The sequence below is a fragment of the Condylostylus longicornis genome, unplaced genomic scaffold (assembly GCF_029603195.1).
Source record: "Condylostylus longicornis isolate FDR11 unplaced genomic scaffold, ASM2960319v2 ptg000175l, whole genome shotgun sequence".
NCBI classification, from domain to species: Eukaryota; Metazoa; Arthropoda; class Insecta; order Diptera; family Dolichopodidae; genus Condylostylus; species Condylostylus longicornis.
Window position 1 is genome coordinate 247,401 of NW_026578143.1, and position 24,284 is coordinate 271,684.

General features: G+C 32.0%; 2 protein-coding genes across 2 annotated transcripts in view; both read left to right on the forward strand.

Moving 5' to 3' along the window:
• Positions 1 to 12,288, forward strand: part of LOC129616297 (mucin-2-like) — a 169,122-nt gene extending 156,834 nt beyond the window's left edge. The window contains exon 14 of the mRNA XM_055531877.1: positions 11,809 to 12,288. Coding sequence (XP_055387852.1) covers positions 11,809 to 11,883 — 75 coding nt within the window. The 3' untranslated portion in view covers positions 11,884 to 12,288. The remainder of the gene's footprint in view (positions 1 to 11,808) is intronic.
• A 6,276-nt stretch (positions 12,289 to 18,564) lies between these two features.
• The window catches only part of LOC129616298 (polyglutamylase complex subunit TTLL1-like), a 123,005-nt gene continuing 117,285 nt past the window's right edge, over positions 18,565 to 24,284 (forward strand). Inside the window, exon 1 of the mRNA XM_055531878.1 lies at positions 18,565 to 18,749. Coding sequence (XP_055387853.1) covers positions 18,565 to 18,749 — 185 coding nt within the window. The remainder of the gene's footprint in view (positions 18,750 to 24,284) is intronic.

A 24,284-nucleotide genomic window follows, 5' to 3' on the forward strand; every position in this document is an offset into this window, starting at 1 on the left:
TTCGAACATCGAGGCGAAGAATTTAGGAAAAATGTAGCGGCTGGTTGCTTAAAAAATCAATTAGTTCAAGATTTTTCATTTGAGCAATTAATCTCAGCAGCGACAGACATGTTGCAACTTGCAGGAGGCTCAGAACAGGTCAGTTCATTCTGCAAAGATGCACCTTTGCCGACTGTTAGCTTGAAAATAGCAGGCCACAGAGTAACTGTTGATCTCAGAAAAGACTCATAACTCCATGGTTCGTTGGTCTGACACCAGGCATCTTCCGTGTTTAAACTTATATAAGTCTGGTTGAACTTATACGTGTCAAAAGATGTATCAAGGCTGGCATCTACCTTAACGCATAATTTGCTTACGTTACCCTTAAGAAAACTAACTGACTCTTTCAGAGATTCCAGGCAAGTGCTTTTAGAGTCCATTAGTTTTTGAAGTTTATCATTGAGGAAAAACTGCAGTCTTTTTTGTAACTCCTCTAGGCCTGCTAATGATGCCTGCTCGTTTCTGGGTAGTTTGCTTAAAGTGCAGTTGAGGGCTTCGTAATACTTGGCTATATCATTGAAGAATGTCGAATTACTTCTAATCACGTCTATACATTTCGCGGCCAGTCCCATGTACTCATCTTTTTGCTTATTGAGGGATAATTTATTTTTTTGAACAAGTCGCCCAGTTTAGAATGACGGTCCATGCATCCCTTACACACAAAATATTGCGCCAGAAAAGAGGATTACCACCCTCACGGAGCACTCGAACACATCTCATGAAATCGGTTGTTGCAAAATCTATTGCAGGTAAGCAACTCGCTTTTAGCGTCTGATACAGAGCATATTGAACTATCACATTTGTAGATCGAACTCATTTCGATAATTATTTCAATCTAGCTTTTAACTTTTAATTACTTTAAATTTTAAGTACAATACAATTTAAGTGATATGGCAACTTTTATTAAGCAGAAAAAGTTATTATAATTACTATCAGCTCTTTTTTATTTTTTTTAATTATAATAAACTGCGTGTTATTTAATTTAGGTAGTACAATACTCACGTTTGCAAAAAATTCGAGAACAATTTTTTCTTCTTTTTTACTTTTGTTCTACAAAAAACTTTTTTTTTTTTACAAAATATGTGCACTAAGCAGTTTAGGTAGGTCAAAAATAAAAATAAAATTTTGTTATAAAATGGTGAGTAATACTGCTCGAAAATCTCGAAAGACACTGCCAGACGGAAAGCGGTTGTGTGGAATTTTAATCATCTAAAAAACACCCTCCTTAAAATATATTATACTCGTAAAACTAGTTGGAAATGACTAACCATTAATATTGGTCCAACTTTTTTGATTATTTACCAGCTTTTGATCTGACACAATATCGTACTAAGTACTCATTGTTCCAAATAAAAAACATTAAACTAACTCGAGAGGTCTCGTACGTTTAAGTCTTAATGCTTAAATATTTGAGACATTTAAACTTCCTGTATTCCTCTTCGAGTTAAGATTTCTTTTTCTATATGCTTCCAACTTAGTTTTGCGCTCTATAACGTCTTATAATAAATAACGTCTTGATTCCATCGAACGGAATTACGACGTCATTTATCTGAACCGAAAATAAATTGTCAATGCTCCTATTAGTGAAATTCACGTGTACTGATTTCACCCCGTTAAGTTTTATATTCGACTTTGCAGTTCATTTTGAGATCTCATAACTGGCCTTTCGTAATTTTTGTGTAAATTCATTTTCATTTCGTCCTATTGCGATAACTGCTTTATCATGAGCAAATATTGCTGTTGCCACTCTTTCCGTTTCAGGAATATCACACGTGTAGAACAAGTATAATATTTGGTCCATCATATCTAGCATGTTTTGCATCATATTTTGCATTTTATACAAAACATTCACGTCACTAGCCCTTGCTTTGTTGCTCGTGTTACTGTCATTGTCCTTGTATGTTACATCTTTTGATATTATTCTCGAAGTGAATTGCTTCGATAGCCGGTCTTCCAATTGTCGTTGTTGTTTTTGCTGTTATTCCTACGTTTTTGCAGTACCTTAGCTACAAGGCATCCGCTATACTTTGCTGGGTGGGCCTCGAAACAATTGGATTACTATGCTGCAGTACTCCTTGGCTTATTACAACCTGCGGTTAAGTGCCTGCCCGCACATTTAACATAATTCGGTTCTCTCTGGCAAAAGTTTTATTTGTGTGTCCAAATATTTGACATCATTTATACTGTCGAATGGTCCTATCCTTTCGAAGTGCCTTTATATTAAATTTGATCCTGTTTATGTGATTGGTTTTATAAACTTTTTTCATCTCCTCGTCATTTGAAAACGTTAACATAAACAGCGGTAGAGACACCACAACGTTTTTCACATTTTTTTTTATTTTTTTTAATTTTATTTGTTACATCCAAGATCTTGTAACCCCCAGACCTTAAGTCTTCTTTTATATCTTCCGGTTTACAACTGGGGTGAAGATTTCTTACCATGATCAACCCCATTAGTGGCTCTGGTAAGATTGCTGTAATCCATTTCGGAATTCACAATGAGCTTTAATTGATTGTTATTCATCGTTTTAACCTTATAATTGATGTCCTTGTTTTTTAATGTTGAATGTATTTGATTATAGTCAACCACATTACTTCTGATTAATAGAGGCGGTCCAGAGTTTTTCGTGACATAGTCTACCTCCGAAGAGGATGGATTCTCCAACGTAGTTAGATTACCACCTGGAGTATTAAATCCTTTTGTTTTCACCATTTGCACAAATGATTCATGTTTGCATTTTATACCTTCTGCCAAAATTCAAAAACTGCCGTCCCTCAGGGATCGGACACAAACCAGACAGCCACCTATTCTAGGTCAGACGCTTCTGGATTTACCGCCCGCGCTTTTCCTAACCAAGAAAACCCATTTTGAGCATCGGATATTCTTTTTTTTATTATTGGTGTGAAAAGAAAACTTCCTTTTATTCGGAATAAAATACTTTTATTTTTCGCTAATATATTTCGTGCGCTACATACGCACTTTATCAAAGCTGATTTTCTTCATCGGATATTCCTTTTTACCCGCTCTCATTAGCCCTGCTAAGTAAGTTCGAAAGGAGACACCCGGCAGCTACCTACTTTCTGGGAGGTGAGAATCGGGTTTGTTGGCAGAGCTGATGTTTTCAGAGGGCGTTTCCTAGGATTTACAACTTCACATTTTAGGAAAATGTAAAACCAATTAGGACCCATGCCGACCTTTGTGTCCCAAAGGTTAGCGTGGGTCTCAGTCGGTACTGAATTTTAAACAACCGTACGTTTTTTGACACCGTTTCTTATCAGGAAAATATAACATCAAAGTTCTTTTAAATCAAATTCAAAAACGAGCCAGAGCTCAAGTTTAATAACTTAAGTTTAATAACTTGAGCTCTGGCTCAAAGGACAAACATTTTCCTAATGGGAACTAAATATTTTTAAAGTTCGAAAAATGAAAGACAAAATTAGTCTTTAAACCTTATTTTATAGTTTCACAATCGTTGATAATGTTTAAAAATTATATGTATATAAATTTGAAATGAACATAAGCTTTAGCTCAATATAAGCTAAAACTGAATATAAGTTTAAAATAATTATAAGTTTAAATATAATATGTATTTAATTAAATAATATTATTCGTAAGCCAAAAAATGATATATATTTTTACTGACCGTATTGTGTAGGTAGGTTATGCGATGGCAACAAATTTTGATCAACTTTTCAGATATATCAAGCCTCGGGAACTTCAATTTTTAGCGGGCGTGTTTTACGTTTTTGATCATTATAAAAGAAATATTCAACAGATTAACTTGAAATCTCATATATCAGTTTCGCTCGACGTGCCAAATATACATTTTTGTGTATATAAAGGCAAATAATCAACTGATTTCATTAAAATCGGTTGATTATTTGCCTTTTCATTATAATATTTAAATTCTTCCTATTAAAATAATGAGCATATAAATTTTTTGGATAGATTAGGGCTCGGAAAGTGATCTGACGGCCGATTTTACATTTTTTACCACATCTACGGAACGGATTGATAGAATTTCTTGAAATTTGATATTTGAGTTTTGGTTGTTACCGAAACTAGCTGGCAAGCATTTCAGGGAATTGGGGTAGCACAAAGCGAAACTCTACTAAGAGCCAAATTTACACTTTGCTATTTCTGTTAACCATAAGCTTACTAATGTCCTAAAAATTAGAAAGAAGTATTTAACAAGCATTTTTATAATATTCTGAAGCACTTTGACTTAACTAGATAATACAGATTGCGGTTAGTTATGTGCTGACACATCAGATTTTTTTATGTGTACTAACACTCACATTTATTTTTTTTTACGAAAAATAGAACCTTTAGAACAATGAGGCTTTCGAGAGCGATTAAAATCTTTTTGTAGTTTGATAAAATTCGCGGAATTAAAGTGTTTTGACAATGATTAAATGTGATTAAAGTTAGTTATTAGCATAAAATTTGTATTCTCAAATGTTTATAATAAAAATGATAATATATAAGTAAAAATTTTATTGTGCATAATGATTTGCTAATATTGTGATCCATATATATTATATACACATATATGTATATAAATAATACATAAGCGAAGAAAAGTATGTTGATTGTTGCTTTTTTCTGTACTTTTATTTGATGATTGAAGAAAATTTTAAAGTCGATTTTGCATCAAAGACTAACAACCAAACAAACCGAAGGAACTTGCATTTTAAGTTTAGTATTTGTATATTAGTATGAATGTGCTATTATTTTTGTTTTATGTGCAGACTGAAGCAGTCGGAACAATTTTATTATGAATCGACTCAGAATTCGAACTTGATCAAAAACATACACTTGAATCTATATCTCAGACCATTATTTCTTAGCGTTACAAACGGTAAGGCAAATTTAGTACAGCCTTCGAATACAAGTTTGTACGGGTATAAAAACATGGGAGTTCAAATCAAACGTCTATTTTTTAAATGAATAAAATAGGTAATGAATTGTATTTTCGAATGATAAATGTTCACAAATCTAAATGTACAAAAAGTGTTACTATTTATTGCCATTCTTCTATATCCTAATAAAAAATTTACAGTTAATGATATTTTGCGTTTAAACAAAATTATGCACGAAACATATTGTTGTCATACCAGATATATGCAAAGGTTGCGACTTCTATTTATATACCAACAGATCGGTCATCCCGCGTTCTATTGTCATCGCGTTGTATTTTTTTTAAGATGGATATAATGATTCTACTAACAGGTTCGATTTTGCTGTTGACACTTGGGAGATCGATTGTAGTACGGTTCATTTCTACTGTAATGTTTGCTGTAAATTCGTGCTCATCAAAAGTATTACAACTGCTTGTTAATGAAATCACACCTGAAAAATCACATTCGCCATCTTTATTCGTTTATTACTGTTATAATAACAATAATTATAATAATAACGATTATACTCGTAATTATAACAATAGCAACAATGATAATAATAATAATAATAATAATAATAATAATAATAATAATGAGAATCATGATAATAGTAATAATAATAACAATATCTATAACATTTAAAAATTCATTAGAAATTAATGAAAAAAAACCAAAGATACAGTACAAGAACAAAAATATCGATAATGGAACCAAGTACCCATCCTCTCCCTTGTTTGAATGTTTTACCCTTTCATTCAGGGTTTCAACTCTTGTGAAAACCATGGAGGGCGACACGGACTATGACTATTTCCGGTTGTCTTATGATCAATTTAAATTAGCAGCAAAATAACGTTACGACTACTATATTTATAAAACTTGGGATAACTTAATACGTAATCCCAGAGTTTTTTGGAAGTTCAAAAACCATACGAGGAAAAGTAATAGTTATCCAACCTTCTTGAAATTCGCCGGGAATACAAATAATAATTCCCAAACTATTTCCGAATTTTTTCGTAACTTTTTCGCCGAATCTTACTCTTTTTCATCTTTTCAATTAGATGTTGGCGACTTTCGGTACATTGATAACTATCCAAAAAGTACCTTTACAAATTTTGTAACGAACTATTTTGCGATTGAAAAATATCTTTCCAATTTGGGTTCTAGTCATTCTCCTGGACCAGATGGAGTTCCTGAGATTATTTTAAGCAGGTGCTTCTCTTCTCTGGCGCCCATCTTTACCATAATTTTTAATAAGTCTTATTCTTCGGGTATTTTTTCTTCCATGTGGAAGGAAACTTTTATTAGACCAATCCATAAGAAAAACAGTTAAAATGACGTGTCAAACTACCGTCCTATAGCTAAACTGTCTGCAATTCCTAAGGTTTTTGAGTTGATAGTATATTACAACATTTATTTCCATTATACCATTCATTAGTGGGCTTCAGTATGGCTTCTTGAAAAAGAAATTCACGGTGGCTAACTTAGTGAAGGCCACGACAGTTCTCTCAAATAACATGGAAAATAGGTATCAGATTGACGTAATTTACACAGACTTTAGCAAAGTCTTTAATATCGCTAGCAACTTCTTAGCCTGGATAAAGTCATATCTCTCTGGTAGAACTTACAGAGTCCTCTTTCGTTCTGCAATTTCTTCGCCTCTTTCGTCTAGTTCTGGTGCCTAATCCCTAGGGTAGGTCCACAGCTGTTCATAATTCCAATTAATGATGTTGTTTCCATGTTAGCGCACAGTGAGGTATTAATATATGCTGATTACATGAAAATTTTCAAAAAATAAGGTCTGCAAATGATGCGATGTATCTTCAAAATGATCTTAACCACTTCTACGGTTAATGTTCAAGTAATAACCTAAAAATCAATGTAAATAAATGTGCACAAATGTGATACCCTAGGCAAAAACGGCAACTTTTTACAAACTACACTTTAAATGGCTAAGTTCTTAGTCCAGTTTCTTCAATAATGGCCCTGGGTGTTTGCTTCGATAACAAGTTATCATTCAAAACCACTACAATGATATAATATGCAGATAAACCTCGATGTTAGGTTTCATTAAACGCTGGTGAAAGGAGTTTAATGATCTTTATGTCTTAAAATCGCTCTACACATGCCTGGTCCGTCCTCATCTTGAATATGCTTCACAAGTATAGTCATCCTATTAGGATATACATATTAATGGGATTGAGTCTATTAAAAAAAATTTTTTGAGGTTTGCACTGCGCCTTCTTCCTTGGAAAGACTCCATAATTCCTCCACCTTATGAGCACAGGCCGAAATTAATTGACTTACCCACACTGAGCAAAAGATGTGATATTGCCGATTTGTTATTCATTTTTCAGCTTATGAAAACTGACCTAATCTCTCCCGACATTATAATAAAATTGTGATTAACTCTAACTTTAGGTCTCGTTCCCGGATCTTTTCATGGTTCCCAATTATGGGAAACATAAACCTGACAGACTTGACTTTTCTTTGAAGAAAGACACGATCAAAAAGCTTCTTTTTACTTATAGTTAAGTATAACCCTTTTTTTCTATTTTAACAAATTCTTGTTTTAGTTTTTAATTGTTTATATTCATATTCAATTGAGTATTAATACTAATAAGTTTTATTTTGTATAATTTTTAAATTTAGTTTTTAAGTCTAAAATTTGTTCTGTCTAAAAAATATGTATATGCATTCTTTAATTTTTGTTATTATTTAAGTTATGTAAAATGCCTTAACTAAATATAAATAAATAAATAAATAAATAAATAAATAATATTTTAATCTTTCTTTATTCCTTTTAATTTTTTTATTATATTCAAGGGTTATTTTCTTTTTGCTAGTCTATTTTCGTTTTATTAGTTTTTTTCCTTTTACATTTTTTTTCTAGAAAATTTCATAAAAACTATAAGAGACTAATTTGCTATGAAAAATTATTATTATTAAGGAATCAAATATAACATTGTACATATGTAAGTACTTTTGCTTGGTACTTCTTAGACTTAAATGATTTTACCGAAAAATAGTACAATAAAAAGTGAAAGTATGATTACTTTAAATGAAAGTGATAAAGAAATGATTTTAAACATTTTGAATCTGAATTAGAAAATTTATTTGCAACCGCAACATCAACAAAATTAAATTAAATTGATCAAGTCGGTGAAGCATTTCAGGAAATTAATGTAAGTAGTGAACTTTTTGAGAAATCTTTCAAAAATTGTAGCCAAAGGTCAAAACAATGATATGAATTTCGAAAAAAAGAAAAAAAATGTGAGTGAAAGGCAAATTTATGATATCAATCATAAGTTCGTACGGATATAAAATCGTGGAAGTATTTCCAAATATTTATTATGAATTCATAATGTCAAAGTTCGGGAATTTTTACGAAAACATTGCGTCCGAATATTCATAATAAATGTGTTATTAAAAGATAAAAGCAAGTAAAAGTGTTTGAGTTAGTATAAACCGATTGAATTATAATTAATTATCTTGATATTAAGTTCTGAGATATTCATTCTGAGTTTAAAAATTTGTTTTTTAAATGTTAGCTTTTGCTAGAATTAGCATTTATTGTTGTATACCAATTACTCCAACCTGTCAAACCACTCTATAGAAACTTCACGCATATATCTGACTTATAATTTGACACAGAACTAAGTTTCATGAATTTAATTTTAATTATTTTCACAAATATTATAATTTTGCTTTGAAGCTGTGAGGCAGCTACCCGAACCTGTCAGGCTATTCCACCAAAACTTCAGGATATATCTAACCTAAAATTCGACAGTAAGTTTAATGAATCTATCATTATTATTTTTCCGAATATATAGAATTAACATTAAATGGAAACCATTAGGTTTTGACAACTAGCTGTACACAAAAATTTTACCCATTTTCGATGCCCTAAACCATGACATAATTGCACTCTTTGCTTAATTACCTTGTTTAAATAATATCATTTGAAAAGTATCAACTGTAATTAGACTTATCAGCGGCACATATTAACTTTAAATAATTTTATTTAAATAAATATTAATATTTAATAAAAATTTTTATTTTGTAAACTTTCCAGGCCTTATTTGATGGATGAAAAATCGTTTGTTGTTTTTGAATTTTTATCATATTACGCTAAAGCTAAAAAAATTTTTTGTCCGTTGCCAGTAAACTGGTAAATTGAAATATTTTTGAATATTAGTAAAGCTATTGTATACATTGAAACAGTTATTCCAATAACTCGGTTAAATTCGGCATTTAAACGACGTGTTGTGTATTAAACTTCAACTTTGACAAGTTTTTTCGCTTGTTCATTTAACGAAACTAAATGACAGCTTCACTTCACGTATTGACGAAATATTTGGAATGCTTTGAGTTAAAAAGAACATAGAAATAAAACATTGAATTAATGTGTGTACATACGAAAATAATGCTATAGAATTCATAAAATTCACAATTTATTAATACTTGGCAAGAATTGATGTTTATTTGACGATAGTATTATATCGAACTTAAAGTCCTAGATAATTTTGATAGTTGGGAATTACTGATAGTATCGATAGTGCCATTGATAGTTCTCCACCTCTAAGATCAATGATGATTATATATATGTTTTAAAAATTAATTATTTAGCATGTTACCAAATTATTAACATACCGCAAAAGAAGGGAGTTTATAAGGCTCTATAGTTTAAAATAATTATTATATTTTCACAAATTAAGATTCGTCCCCAAAATTTTCTGGGAAAATTGTATCTACTAAAAAAACATATCTTAAACCTCTTTCGATATTGAAAAATTTTTTTAAAATTTAAAAAAATATCGAATCAGATAACTTCGTGTCGGTTTTCATCCTGAAATGTTCGAATTTAATAATGAATTGATACGTAGAACATATTCCAAAATTTTAATCTTACAACAGTCCATCTATGCTCTCTTTAGTAAGTTTGAAAACTAATTTTTAGTTTAATTATGTACATATCTATTATTCCGAAGTTTAAACTTAAAAAAAAATTCTTGATTTAATTTTTTATTAAGGAGAATCTTTTATTATGCATTTAATAGCGTGAGAACAAATTAAGTTGAAAAAATCTTGATTTAATTTTTTATTAAGGAGAATCTTTTAATAATGTATTTAATAGCGTCTGAATTCCAGTGAAAATTCTCAAAATCCAGAATCTTTGCGACAACTGAACAGAAAAGTCCGAATTTTAGCAACCACTATTGAGTCTAGCACTAAGGAATCCTTAAATTTTCCTTCTCTTCTTGAAAAAACAATATTCTGTTACAACGTAGTCCTTTTCACTTCAACTTACCAATCGTTGATGACACATCAGATCTATTGTGTCACGAAAATCGAGTCTTTGCCACATTTTTCTAATCGTATTGTACAATTATATTTACTGGATATTAACAATTTTGTTTTCGGCAGTACTTATTTTAATACAAGCTTTTGTCTATTATGCTCGATCAAAAATTCTCGAAAAATTATTTCCGTTTTTTATATTTTTCAGTTTAGAAACGCTGACATTACACATTATGGTTCCAATTTCAGCTATCTACTCTGATTTCCGTAATATCATAAATACATATTATTATAATTACATTTACAAGTACGTTATTCATAATAACGTACTTATAAATTTTCTTTACAAATACGCAAAAAAAGCTTTAGAAGGGAAATAAAATTATTGTACAAATTATACAAATTAAAACATACATACATACGTCAAATTATATACATATGTAAAATTCAAATTTTTATTTTCTTTTTACAGGTTAATAAAAGTATGTACCCCTTTAAAAATTTTATTCTTTTAAAAGATTTTAATTCCTGAAAAGTTTTTATTCTGCAACGTTTGATTTATTTCAAATGTAATTATGTACATAATATAAAGTTAATGATTTGGGTGATTTCCAATTTGAGTTGTCTTTATGAAGTTTTAGGGAGTTTGCGTTTTTAAGAAACTTTGAAGTTTTCACTAGCTTAGTTAAAAAATGTACCTAAATACCGATAAATCGATATTTCTTTTAATCTGCGATATAAATAAATCGTTTTATGCTTATGTCTCCAATAAATTTTTTCGCTTGATTTACTTGGAGATTTTTTTAGAAATTAACTCCAAGTTCGGTTTCCGGATTTTGATAATTTTATCGCTATTTTCAATTGGCACATTTTCACTCGGTTCAATCCTTAGTTCATCAATACTTAGCTTCCGGAGGCGCAGCTGCAGTTGAAAAGCACGTCGTCTAACCTCTTTTTGGTTTGCGTCAATCCTGCACGAAAAAATTCTTTGTTATTATGTGGTAGTTTCTGTATCGCTTAAAATCTGCAAGTCTCTTTTTTTTATTGTTTCCTCTCTTTGGTGCTGTTTAAATTTTGTATACACAAAATACATCGTACGAGTAATATAGTTTCGAATTCTTCAGTCAAAATTACCAGAATATTGTATTATAAAAACTTAAAATAAATTTGGTCATACTTTATTGTTAACATTTCGCGATTTCAAGAATTAGTTGGTGAATCAGTAAAATACATCTCAATCTCTGAATATAAGTTTGAGTTAATTTAAAATTAAAACTTCTATATTAGTAACTAAAAATTGAAACATGCAAGCATACTTAAGTGCAAGCTACTTAAACTGTTATTTAAACCTCATCTTTTATTGAAATTTAAAAATTTGTTTTTCAAAATATGCTTGTAAACTAGTGAAATAAAAATCAATTTACACAGCCCCCGGCCTTCGGTTATTTTAATGTTACATCTGTCACAATTTCTTTCCGCATGTATTATAACAAAATATTTATATAAACATTTTAAAGATATATTTTATTAAAATATAAGTTTAACCTACATTATTTTAAAATTTTTAAGGGTGCTGCCAAAACAGTTAGCGGTGCTTTAGAAGGTAATGAACCAGAATTCTACAATCTAAGTGGTAAAAGGTGAAAAAAGGAAGCTCCTAATTTTAAGTTTGGAAATCGCACATAAGAGTACTCGTAGTATGTTTTTATTTATAAACATTCCTATTGTACATTCAGTGATAGTTATATTATTTTTATAAATACTTTTCATGAAAATTCTGTTTTTTTCGTTTTATAAGAAATATATTCAATAAATCGGAAACATTTTTGTTTATTCAATACCTTTATTACTTCTTTATTAATTACAAATGTTTTTGTTAAAATATTTTCATAATAATTAAGAAAAAAAAGTACATAATATTAATTAAATTAGTATTGGAAATAATTATGTTGCTATATTTAATTTTAAGAGAGTGGTGTAAAGTACTTATTTATTGTAAATTTAGGATATAATAATTTTAAGGTGTTATTCAAATGAAGTCATTACAGAATAAATGTAAATATAAAAGCAATGATATAAGTGGACTTAAATACAAAATATATTTTTAATTAATCAACTTAATTGATTTTTATAACAATCTCCAAAATATCTCCAAATAAAAATTTTAGGGAAAAATACAAACTATTTTAAACACCTGAAATCTCGAAATACGGTTGTTTAAAAAATATCTTAATAATGAAAAACGTTAATAATATCGTCATTCTTGAAGGTTCGTAAATTAGAAGTTTAGCATATTATAACAGACACAATTTTTATTTGCAGGAGGCTGTTTATAACGTACTTTTCCAAAAATTTCAATAAAAGGTTACAATATTGTAGATTATTATGTTAAATTATTTCACATTATTTAATTGATTGAAAACTAATCTTGCTGTACTGTTATTACAAAAATAGTCGAGTGTGCTTGCATTGCAAGCCTTGCAAGTATTATGTCTGTTGTTTTGAAATTCTATTCTTTACGTGAGATATTGAGAAATTTTTGTTTCTCCAAAAACTCAGCCGTAATATATTTAAAAGTTAAAATTATTTCAATTTTTCGAACCAAAAATATGTGAGACCATTATATTTTCAATTATTTTCAATTATATTATTTATTTCTCGATTTGTGTCTCTAATAATAACGTAAAAGGTATCATTTATTTCTTGGTTTGTGTTTCCAATTATATAAAGTATAAAAGAAAAACGTGGCTTACACGTCAGTTCCTATGTCAGATTTTTCTGGGACTCAAAAACCTATATAATGCCTTTTGTCCCATGTCTATAGCCCTCCTAGAACTACCTGTACTTTTTGACACCTGAGAAGTAGGTATATATATGTATACTAGTCGTGTGTGCTTGCATTGCAAGCCTTGCAAGTGATATTTGTGTAGTTTTGAAATTGTGTTCCATTCTGTGTCTGAATAAAATAATAAGGTAAAACTTAAAATAAGAAAAGCTCTTAAAAATAATTACAAAAAAGTACATAACTAAGCAAAAAATTAATTCTTTTAGATGTTATATTTTTGAGTAATTTATTTTAGAACTTCGTTTGTGTGTTGCATAAAATCGTAAATTATCTATAATAATAATATTTTAAGCGACCTATTACTGTATACACATAAAATAATTCGCTACTCAAATCCATGCACTTATGTATGTATTTGGATTCTATAAAACATGCGAATAAAATGCGTAAATGTATAACTTAATATTAATTTAATATTAATAATGTACAGGGTGGTTCGTATAATGTATGAAACACATTTTTTAACACATTTAATACATTTTACTGACAAAACTATCAGAGATAGAGGAAATTGTTATATAGGTTTACTTTTAGATCTTATCTAAATTTGCTTTAGATCTGAACAAAAAATAAAGTTGGGTCAAACCAATGGTTTGTATTGTAGCACTTTTCCCTTCAACAAGTGAAAATTCTACTTTTAAATATAGTCTATGATTTTTTATGATTAAATTATTTTCATTCATATACAAAACTATTTCTAGGATTGCATATATTTAGGACGATGCATATATGCAGTCTTTGAAATAAAGCAAAAATTAATTTAAAGAGGGGTTAACATAATTTTCGATTTTAAGGTTAATTATGTAATTTAAGAAAAATAATTATAATTTTTAATGGCGTGGAATTTACCGTTAGCTTTTTGCGTTTATAGAAATTTGAAAACGCTTGCAGTTTCGGAAATAGAAGGCGATAAAAATTCAAATTTTACAAATTTCAAGAGGTGATAACTTGAGAGGGGGTGGAGATTGAAAAAATTTTCTTCTAAAGAAATGAACTATTTGATAGTATCTAAAAGATACTTCAATTTCTATGTGCAAATAAATTTTCAGCTTTCTATCTTCAAGGGTGTAAAAGTTTTGTCAATATGTTCACGGACGAACGGACGGATGGACAGAGTGAAACTAATAAGCACTTGTACTAAAAAGAAAAAAAAATTAATAAAAATTTTCGAGAAATTTCGAGTTTTGTAAAAAAAATTCTGACTTTGACGACCTCTTGAGAATTATGGCTCAGATTTCTATATTATCTCGAAAACTATGATCAATCAAATTAATTCTAACATCAATAATAAAGAACAATCAATCACCTGTATGACAAACTCCTCATGATTACTCTGTGTTGTACGGTTCAGAAGTTATAAGCATTTATTTATATGCAGGAAAGGTCCGGTACCTTATTTTTTAACCCACACAATTTTTTGGTGAAAATTTATCAATGAATCATTCCTGAAAATATTTGCCACCTTAACGAAACACCCTGTAAAGCGATTTCTATGCAAAAAGTCTCAGATTCGAACTCTGAAAAACGTGAACTGTTACATGAAGTTTTTTTTATTGATAATTACCGACCTTATTGTGTATACAATAGGTAGGTTATGTGATGGCAACAAATTTTGCATATCGAGTTTTCGGTAGGAATGCACTTCTCCTTAGTAGGCAAGTGTAAGTAAACTATTTTTAGCAACTTGTCGGTCCGGCGGTCTGTCGGTCTGTCGGTCTGTGTGTGCACGAGTGTATCTCAAGTTCTGCTGAACCGCTTTTGATGAAATTTTATATGTAAGTTTATTTCCACCATGGCACGTGTTAATCAACTTTTGGTATATATCAGAACTCGGGAACTGCACTTTTTAGCGGGCCTGTTTTACATTTTTGAACATTTTGAATAACTTATTCAACCGATGTACTTGAAATTTTATGTGTAAGCTTAACTCGACCGTCCGCAAAAATTCTCATTTGAACTTAAATTTTAATTTAAGTTCAAATGAGAACAAAAAAAAAATCTGATGTGGTCAGCACATAACCGACCGCATTGTGTATTGTCTAGTTAAATGGAAGTGTTACAGAATATTATAAAAATGTTTGTTAAATACTTCTTTCCAATTTTTAGGACATTAGTAAGCTTATAGTTAACATACCTAGAAAAATGTAAATTTGGCTCTTAGCAGAGTTTCGTAAACTTATATATAAAATTGCATCAAAATCGGTTCAGCCGAACTTGAGATAAACGCGTGCACACACAGACCGACAGACCGACAGACCGACAGACCGACGGACCGACAGGTTGCTAAAAATAGTTTACTTACACTTCTCTACTATGGATAAGTGCATTTGCACCGAAAACTCGAAATGCAAAATTTGTTGCCATCACATAACCTACCTATTGTATACACAATACAATCGGTAATAAAGCATTTGCATTCAGATGTCACAAAACATATGTTGGCTTTGAAAAAAACTCACATTTATCTTTTTTGCGATTTTTCGAATTAAAAATATGTGAAATCATTATATTTTGTAATAATATAAAGTATAAAAGAAAGACGTGTTTTTGTTACACAAAAATTTTTACAGAAAATCTCAAAATAGGGCTCTGTCGTGGCTAAAAAGTTCCAATGTTTACCTTGTCGGGATATAAAGGCTGAGCAGGCTCAAGGACTCTCGAGAATGTACCTAGACTAGGTCTGAAACCAAAAGGTAATTGACCTCTTCCAGAACTCCTGGGCCGAATTAAGATGCTATACAACTCGTGCTGATAACCAACTTGGTTAGGGGCCGAGGAAAAAAGCCCAGTCCCGAATAGAGTATTCAGGTACCTGGCGCCCGCGGATTATTTAGCCTTGCCTAAGCATAGCGCATCTCTGCTTAGTTTGAACGGCATGGGGAAGAAAAATTTGAAAACACAAAATGAGTCCAATACTCATCAAAAACCGGAAGGAATGTAACTAAGCCAATTCCGAAAATCGTCGCTGGAGCGTCGCGTATGTCGAATTCCAGCAAGAAACAAGAAGCAAGCACTTCACGTGCAGCAAGCAGTGATTCGAAACTGAAGGTAGCACAAGACCCGCAACCTGGGCCAAGTTGAAACACAAAGAGCTATGAGAAAATCAGCCCAACTAAATGCCAGGGCGAAGCCATACTTATAGCAACAGTCAAACGGACTGGCTCAAGCCACAAGCGTTTGCCTACGGCAAGCATAACGCCCTTTCAATCCACTTATAGATAGCACAGATCATCTTTTAGGAATTTGAAAATTGAAGGAAGATTGATGATAAACTTCCTCCACATAATGAAAGAAAATCCTGAACCTTACCCTTGGTGCAGAGACTACGGGTGACATCAGATATTGAGACGATCCAAGAGCTTATAAGGCTATGCAAACCCAACCTGCCAACATCTAATCTAGGATAAAAAAATTGCCAAATTAGAGGATAAAAAAAGCGACTACAAACAGTCCCTGATATTAAACAAAGAATCGTTGGCGCACTTGAAAAAGCAGGGTCATGTCATAAACTACGGCTTCGGGACAGGAAATCGGAGGGCAAATCTGGTCGAGCGTGAAAAGGGCATAGATGATCAGGTGCTAAAGACGTAGAAGCAAAGTCGGAGCATCATTTGCTTGTTCACCACTTCTATCAGAAGCAGAAATGCTGGATGAAGCGGAAGCAACGGATAACGACATGATGCCCCTCGAATTGGAAGGGACCTTTACCGAAGTAACGCGCAGGCAGAGAGTTACCATATAGGCAAGAGGCTGTAGACATAACTCTTGCCTCTCAATGTGTGATTGGGATGCTCACGAGCTGGAAGGTTCTCCAAGAGCACTCCTTTTCTGATCATCGTTCCATACTTTTTCAATTCGTTTCCGCCGTGGTAGACTGTTGCGGAAGAATTGTAGGACTCGATTCAAAAAGGCACAGCTTGCGAGCGAGTCGCGATATTGGGAATTATATAGGGACAGCATTCAGGGTGTACAAAAGAGAGCTCAGAAGGACACAAAGGTTTTCCTGGAGAGAATTCTTAAGAGAAATTAAAGAGGTTGCAGCGGCCTCGAGACACAAGAGGGTCTTGGCAAGCGACCCAGTCGTGCCAATTCACTTTACAGCCTCTAGGAACAATTGGACAAGCTCTACTGCGGAGTCCTTGGACCTGCGGGTGGCCAAACATTTCGCAGCAACTCGCCGGTATACGGTCGAAGAAGGAGGAATCACGAAGGCTGTCGAATCGTGTGGGGGCCGTTGTCTTGGAAAAAGCAATAATCTGCAAGCTTTTCAAATCGCCTGGTCCAGATGACATAGTGCCGGCTAAATTAGAAAGTGCTACAGAGGTTATCCTTCCCTGGTTAAAAATTATATATACCTAGACCTAACAAACATTCCAAAAATCTGAAATGTTGCTAATGTGGTCTTTATACCTAAAGCTAGGAGAAGCTCTCACAACCGCCCAAAGAACCTTAGCTCTATCAGTCTAACATCATTTATGTTAAAAATTTTTTAAAAACAACAACTTGAACCTCCTTCAGCACAATATACGTACTGTGCGGGCAAGTCCACTGAGACAGCCCTGCATTCTTTTGTACGTTACATGGAGGGGTCCTCAAATAGAGGGGATTAAACCATGGCCGCCTTTCCGCATATCGAGAAGGCCTTCAATAACTTTACATCGCGGACGATCAGTGGTGCATTGATAGCCATATTGATTCATTGATCCCTGGCGAACTTGATTGAACGCATGCTGCTGGGCAGGACTATCAGGGCTTTTTGGGGGTCTGTGTACCGAACGCTCGGTGATGAGAGGTATCCCTCAGAGGAGCTGGAGCTACAAGGTGGGCGCTTACACTGACGACCTGGTGGTGAAACATACATACATAAACATAAATGTATACCTATATTTTTAAACTTCCTAACGAAACAATATTCAAAAGTATGTATGAACATATAGAATTAAATTTTTCAAATGAAGAAAAGGTTTACGCAAAAATAAAATAAAAAACTTATTCAAATATATGTTGGTACATACATTTGAATTTACTTTCATACACAATTCTGCGCTAAGCTTTATTGTTTATTTTTCTTTAATTATGTCAAATTATTTATCTGTTGTTGATAATTTCAAAGCCAAGAAGAATAAAATAAAAAAATTTAATGCCGACCGTCACATGTATGAAATGTAAGGAAGGTGTTGAGAGAGCAGAGAATTCTGTACAATGCTATAACTTTAAATGCATTCTACATCATGCATGCGCTCAAATTATTCAGAATGAGCTTCTAATTATGAAATTAAACAACACAACATTTTGATGCTGCAACTGTGCTACACAAAGATTAGAATAGTCATTATATAATATATTAAGAATAGTCATTATATGATGATAATGTTCAGAAAATTAGTAATAGTTCTCTTTCTTGTTATAATTTTATAGACTCAAACAGTTCACCAAAGTCTGTTTCCAAGTCTGATTAGTTTGTTAACATTGATCATACCATGTTAAATCAACGTATTTTACAAAATAAAACAAAATTAAGCAATGTAATATCATATGATGACCTATATCAGCTTAATTTAGAAATTAAAATGTTATTAGAAGAAAATAACAGACGAGTGATTAAGTTGCGAGAGGAAAGCATTTGTTTTTCGCAAGATAAAATTAATTGGACAGAACAAAACAGGTTAAAAAAATGTTTACACATTGTTGGTGTACCAGAAATAAATAATGTAAACATGAAACTAAAAATTATTTCACTTTTTAAGAGAAATCCTATGTTTAAATTAAAAGAAAGTGATATAAAATCTGTTTATATAAAAAATAATCGTAATTAAATATGGAAAAATAATGCAAGTATAGTTTGCGTAAAGCTTTTTTTATTTAAGAAGAAACAAACTACTTGTATGTTCAAGAAATTTAAATGGAAGAATAGAAAGCTGCGAGCGGAAATTTTTGGCAAACCATATTCAAGAAGAACAACATCGTAATCAATTAATCCCTTTCATCATATTGTACAGCTCTTTTTAATAAAGCTCGTCAGATTTGTAAAGACAACAATTTTAAATATTTATAGGTTAAAAATTCTAAAATTTATTTAAAAAAATCTGATGTGATCAGCACATAACCGACCGCATTGTATATTGTCTAGTTAATGAAAGGATTACAGAATATTGTAAAAATCTCTTTTAAATACTTCCTTTCAATTTTAAGGACACTAGTAAGCTTATAGTTAAGATACCTAAAAAAATGTAAATTTGGCCCTTAGTAGAGTTTCGCTTTGTGCTACCCGAATTCCCTGAAATGCTCGCCAGTTAACCAGAACTCAAATATTAAATTTCAAGAAATTCCATCAATTCGTTCCGTAGATATGGTGAAAAATGTAAAATCGGCCCGCAAGTCAGTTTTCGAGCCCTGATCTTTCCACAAAATTTATATGTTCATTGTTTTAATACGAGGTATTCAAATATTAAATTTCAATGAAATCGGTCAATTATCTCCCTTTATGTACGCAAAAATGTATATTTGGCCCGTAGTAAACGTCCAGCTGCTGTTGCCTGATTTCTTCCAAAAGTTAGCAATTTTCACGGACTGTCGAGAAAAGCTTATATATGAAACTTCAAGTAAATCGGTTAAATACTTTCTTCAAAATGTTCAAAAATGTAAAACAGGCCCGCTAAAAAGTGCAGTTCCCGAGGCCTGATATATCCCAAAAGTTGATCAATCCGTGCCATGGTGGAAATAAACTTACATATAAAATTTCATCAAAAACGGTTCAGCAGAACTTGAGATACACGCTTGCACACACAGACCGACAGACCAACAGACCGACAGAACGACAGACCGACAGACCGACAGACCGACGGACCGACAGGTTGCTAAAAATAGTTTACTTACACTTCCCTACTATGGAGAAGTGCATTCCCACCGAAAACTCGATAGGCAAAATTTGTTGCCATCACATAACCTACTTATTGTTTCCACAATACGGTCGGTAAAAAGTTGAAGGTGGTCGGTAAAAAGTTGAAGTAAAACGGCTTTGATGAACTAGATAATTTTGAATGTGTGTAACATTCTTTCTTGTTTACTTATTTTTGAATTTAAATATTAATATTACTAATTCAATATGATTCCTAATTCCAATGGGTATCCATTTGTCGTTTGCTACTGCTTACCTTACTTCTACTACTTACCTTAATTCAAAAGTTAATTCTTGTAATATTTTGATTAAACCCTTAGAGTTATTCAGCAAAATATTTGCAGTCTAAGAGCAAATTTTAATTCGTTGTTAGTTATTCAAAGATTTATGAATAGAAATGTGGTAATTATTATAATATACCTAATTACACTCTTAGGGCGAGGTGCAATCAGTCATATTCTTCTTTGAACGTGGCTGTATTTTTTAGGGGTAATCTCAAATGTACTTGTTTTCTTTATAATTTAAATACGAGTGATGCTTTGAAACTTGTTTGTGATATAAATGTGATATAAATGGTTCTAGTTTTACTTTATTTTGTTTGTATAGATTTTATTAGCATAGTGTTGCTGATTTTCTGCTTGATTTTTCTAATAGTTTATCCTCTGTGAAAATGAAAAATTTGATGGTATGCGGTGACTTCAATATTGATACTTTAACTTATTTTAATGATATTAAAAATTATTTGTTGTTGACGTCATCTGTTGGGTTGGAATCTCTTATATTTGAGCTAACCAGTTTTGCTTCAAATACTTGTTTGAATCACATATTTGTTTATTTGAATAATATATGTTATAAAGGAGAAGTTCTTCATTTGATGTTAACAGATCTATCTATGAGTTCATTGTTAAAAATAATGTACTTTCATGTTCCAAAATTGGTTTCAACAAATTAAAAAACTTATTACTAAATGAGTTATGACGTAATGTTTATTCTTTTGATAATTCTTCTGATGCTTGGGCTTTTTCGGTTCACCCGGGACGCTTGTATTTGGCGCACTGGTCGATGATCCTTCCGTTTCCCTTGCTGCCCTTTTCGGAGCGACTTCAGACTTTCCAATGAGTTTTGACTCTTTTGGTTGGCCTGAAGTGCTCGTCGTTGTCGCAGTGAGCGTTGGTTTTTTATTTTGTCCTGCCCTGCCGTCAGCACCTTGAGAGGATTTCCTTCCTTTAACCCGAACGGTAACACAGAAGAAGTTCAGGAAAAGTCGGAACTCCGCTTTCCGTAGATCTTCCAATCCGGAATCATCCACAGAAAAGGTGTTGGAGCAGCCCCCGTCCTTTTCCTTCTCCATCCTCAGCACCCTCCAGGAACTCATCTTGAGGCTGGGATTTTGCTTCCTTATCCTGCTTAGGAATTTGTCCCTGGGGAGACAGACGGTTGTCTCGTCTTTTGGCACGTAGGTGACGCAGAAATGCTGTTTGGGCATGTCATCGCCATCCAGTAATACGACGTTGCAACCGTCCCAAGGCTTTATCTTCTTGCAGACACTGGTTATCCACTCCCTGGTGTTTTGATTATTGCATGTTACGGATATCCATACATCCCTTTGCAACGCTGCAGTGAATTGTGGATGAAAATCCACAACTTTATTCATTTCATCCATGATGGCTACTTTGATTTTCCCCATCTGGACTTCGGATAGCCTTTCCTCTGGATGCAGAGGAAACTACATCCCGATCCCGATAAGAAGTCATTTTCGGGTTTCGTTGAGGAACGTTCCCAGGGACCTTTCCCTCAACATTGCCCTTCATCGACCTCTTTTTTGAGGACCCTGCATCAGGGGTGTTGCTTCTGACATTCCCTCTTCTGGGGATGGTTGGCCACAGCACTCTTTCCGCAGGCCCTCTAGCCTTTTCTTCTCATATCTATGAGCTTCCTCTGGAGGCATGCCATCCCTGATATAAGCTGCGATACGCCGCTTGGATGCACCAGAGAAATATTGTTTCTTTCCTGTGATGTCCAATCTTTTCAAGTCCTCCTCAGTTTGTTGGGTAATAGGTCCAAGAGGATCGTGATTATCCGTCTCAATCGGAGGCGCCGCTTTTCCTCTACTGGCACGAGAAGGAGTTCCTGCTCTGCGTCAGTCGAGAGAAGCTCTGGTCCCGCAGACCCTTGAGCACTAACTGTGTTTGTATTAATGTTGTCCTCAGTATTATTGTTGTTGTTGTAATTGTCACTGTTGTTATTGTTGTTGTTGTTGCAGTTGTTGTATTTGTCACAGTTGTTGTTCTTGTTGTTGTTGTTCTTATTGTTTTCATTTTCAATTTTTGTTCCCACGAGTAGCTCAGGAAAGTATAGTCACCCTGGGATCCAGAGTCCGCATACTAACGACTAAGCTCCCCCTTAGCCATGCATTCATCTGCATATGCTGTTCCACCTTGAATTGGGACGCCTGTCGTCAGTTGACGTATAGATATAGGGCTGAAACTCATAAAGCATGAGGTTCGGCGCGAGACTTGACCACGACATGAACGTAACTTTGATCGTTTCAATCACCCCTTTATCCTCCGCCATTACCGGGGCCCACCACTAGGAGGTGACAGTGCGGTTTTGGACCCCTAGTCTGCCCCATAGTCAGCTACGAGATATTTATTCCTACACAGGACTACTATGACTGAGTTGACACGGTCAACTCTATTTTTATTCGTTTATTGTTAAAAGTAAGTATAATATTCTTGGCAGTGATGGTCATTCAATAGTATAGAGAAAACCAAATACTGCTTTCAATAAAGAAAATCATTGGTAAAGATGGTAATGGACTGTATGAGTGCTGCTGGATTAGATAACCGGGTTTCTATTGATAACCTTATGGACAAAAATAGATAGTTTAAGACATAATTTAAAGCCAAGTGCCGAAAAACTGATTAGCAAGATAACGACCCTAAACATTGTGCAAAAATCGTTAAAGGTATGGTTTCTTGCTGAATTTTGGCAAGAAGGCCATATTGATGACCCAGACTAAAAAACATGTTATAAGTTTTTATTTTATAAAAATTTATAAAAAAAGACTAAAGTGAAATACTTATACGTTTTGTAAATCGCAACCTTTTTAAATAAGTTACAATAAAAATCTAATTAATAAAACAGAAAATTACTAATTAATAATAATTAAAACTTTTAAAATTTATAAATATAACATTACAATAGAAAAAAAAGAACTAAACTAAATTAAAGTTATAACTTTTACAACAATAATCAAAAAATAAAAAATTTTAATCATCATTAATTTATGATCAATAAAAACATATAGTGGTTAAATAAAAATATTTGGTAAAATTTCATAAAACTCATACATGCATTACTCAGTTTCACATGCAGTTAATATTCACGTTAGAATTTTCAACATCATCACAATCATACAAAATCATCCAATCATATAATTATTTCAACTTGGGTATTTGCATCATACATTCACAATTTCAGCTTCAATCAAATAAATTGCACATTCAACCATTCAACTATTCAATTGCGTTCAACTAATTATTCATCAACATTTTCAAGCGGAATCAACATCATCAATACACATCCATTACTTCATCAACCAAAAACCATCATCAATATTAAGATAAGTTCCATTACTTTCTTAATTTCTTACATTTTTTATTTTTTAAAAAAAAGAATAATTAAAATACAATTTTAAAAAAAAAAATTCTTTTAAAAAACTAAGAATAAAAATTAGAATTTTAAAAAATTACATAGTAAGTAGAAATGAAAATTCACTAATTAACCAACCGAAATCATTACAATTTTTCTTTTTAATTAAACTAAAATTTAAATCAATTCAAACATTTTTTTTACTATATTAGATACTAAATATTTTTATCATAACATACATACTTAATTTTCAAATAATATAAATAAATTTAAAAAATTAGTATAAGGCATTAGCTACATACGCATACATACATAAATACATAACACATATATGTCGTATGGATGTAATATATTAAATTTTAATATCCAATTATATATATATTACATATGATATATTTCATTTAAAATTTTGCAATATTTAGAATATAATAAAAATATATTATTTTCTTTAACATTTGTATGTATGTTTGTGTATTTAGAAAAAAAATGTTTTTTTTTTTTCTCAAAAATACACCTAGGTCAAGAAAAAGTATACCTACCATAATAAAGACATACAAACATAAATTTCCAATTATAACTTTCGGTTTGTTAATTAATTAAAATTTTTTAATAATAATTTTTCTTAGGTATTGAAAATAAAAAACATTA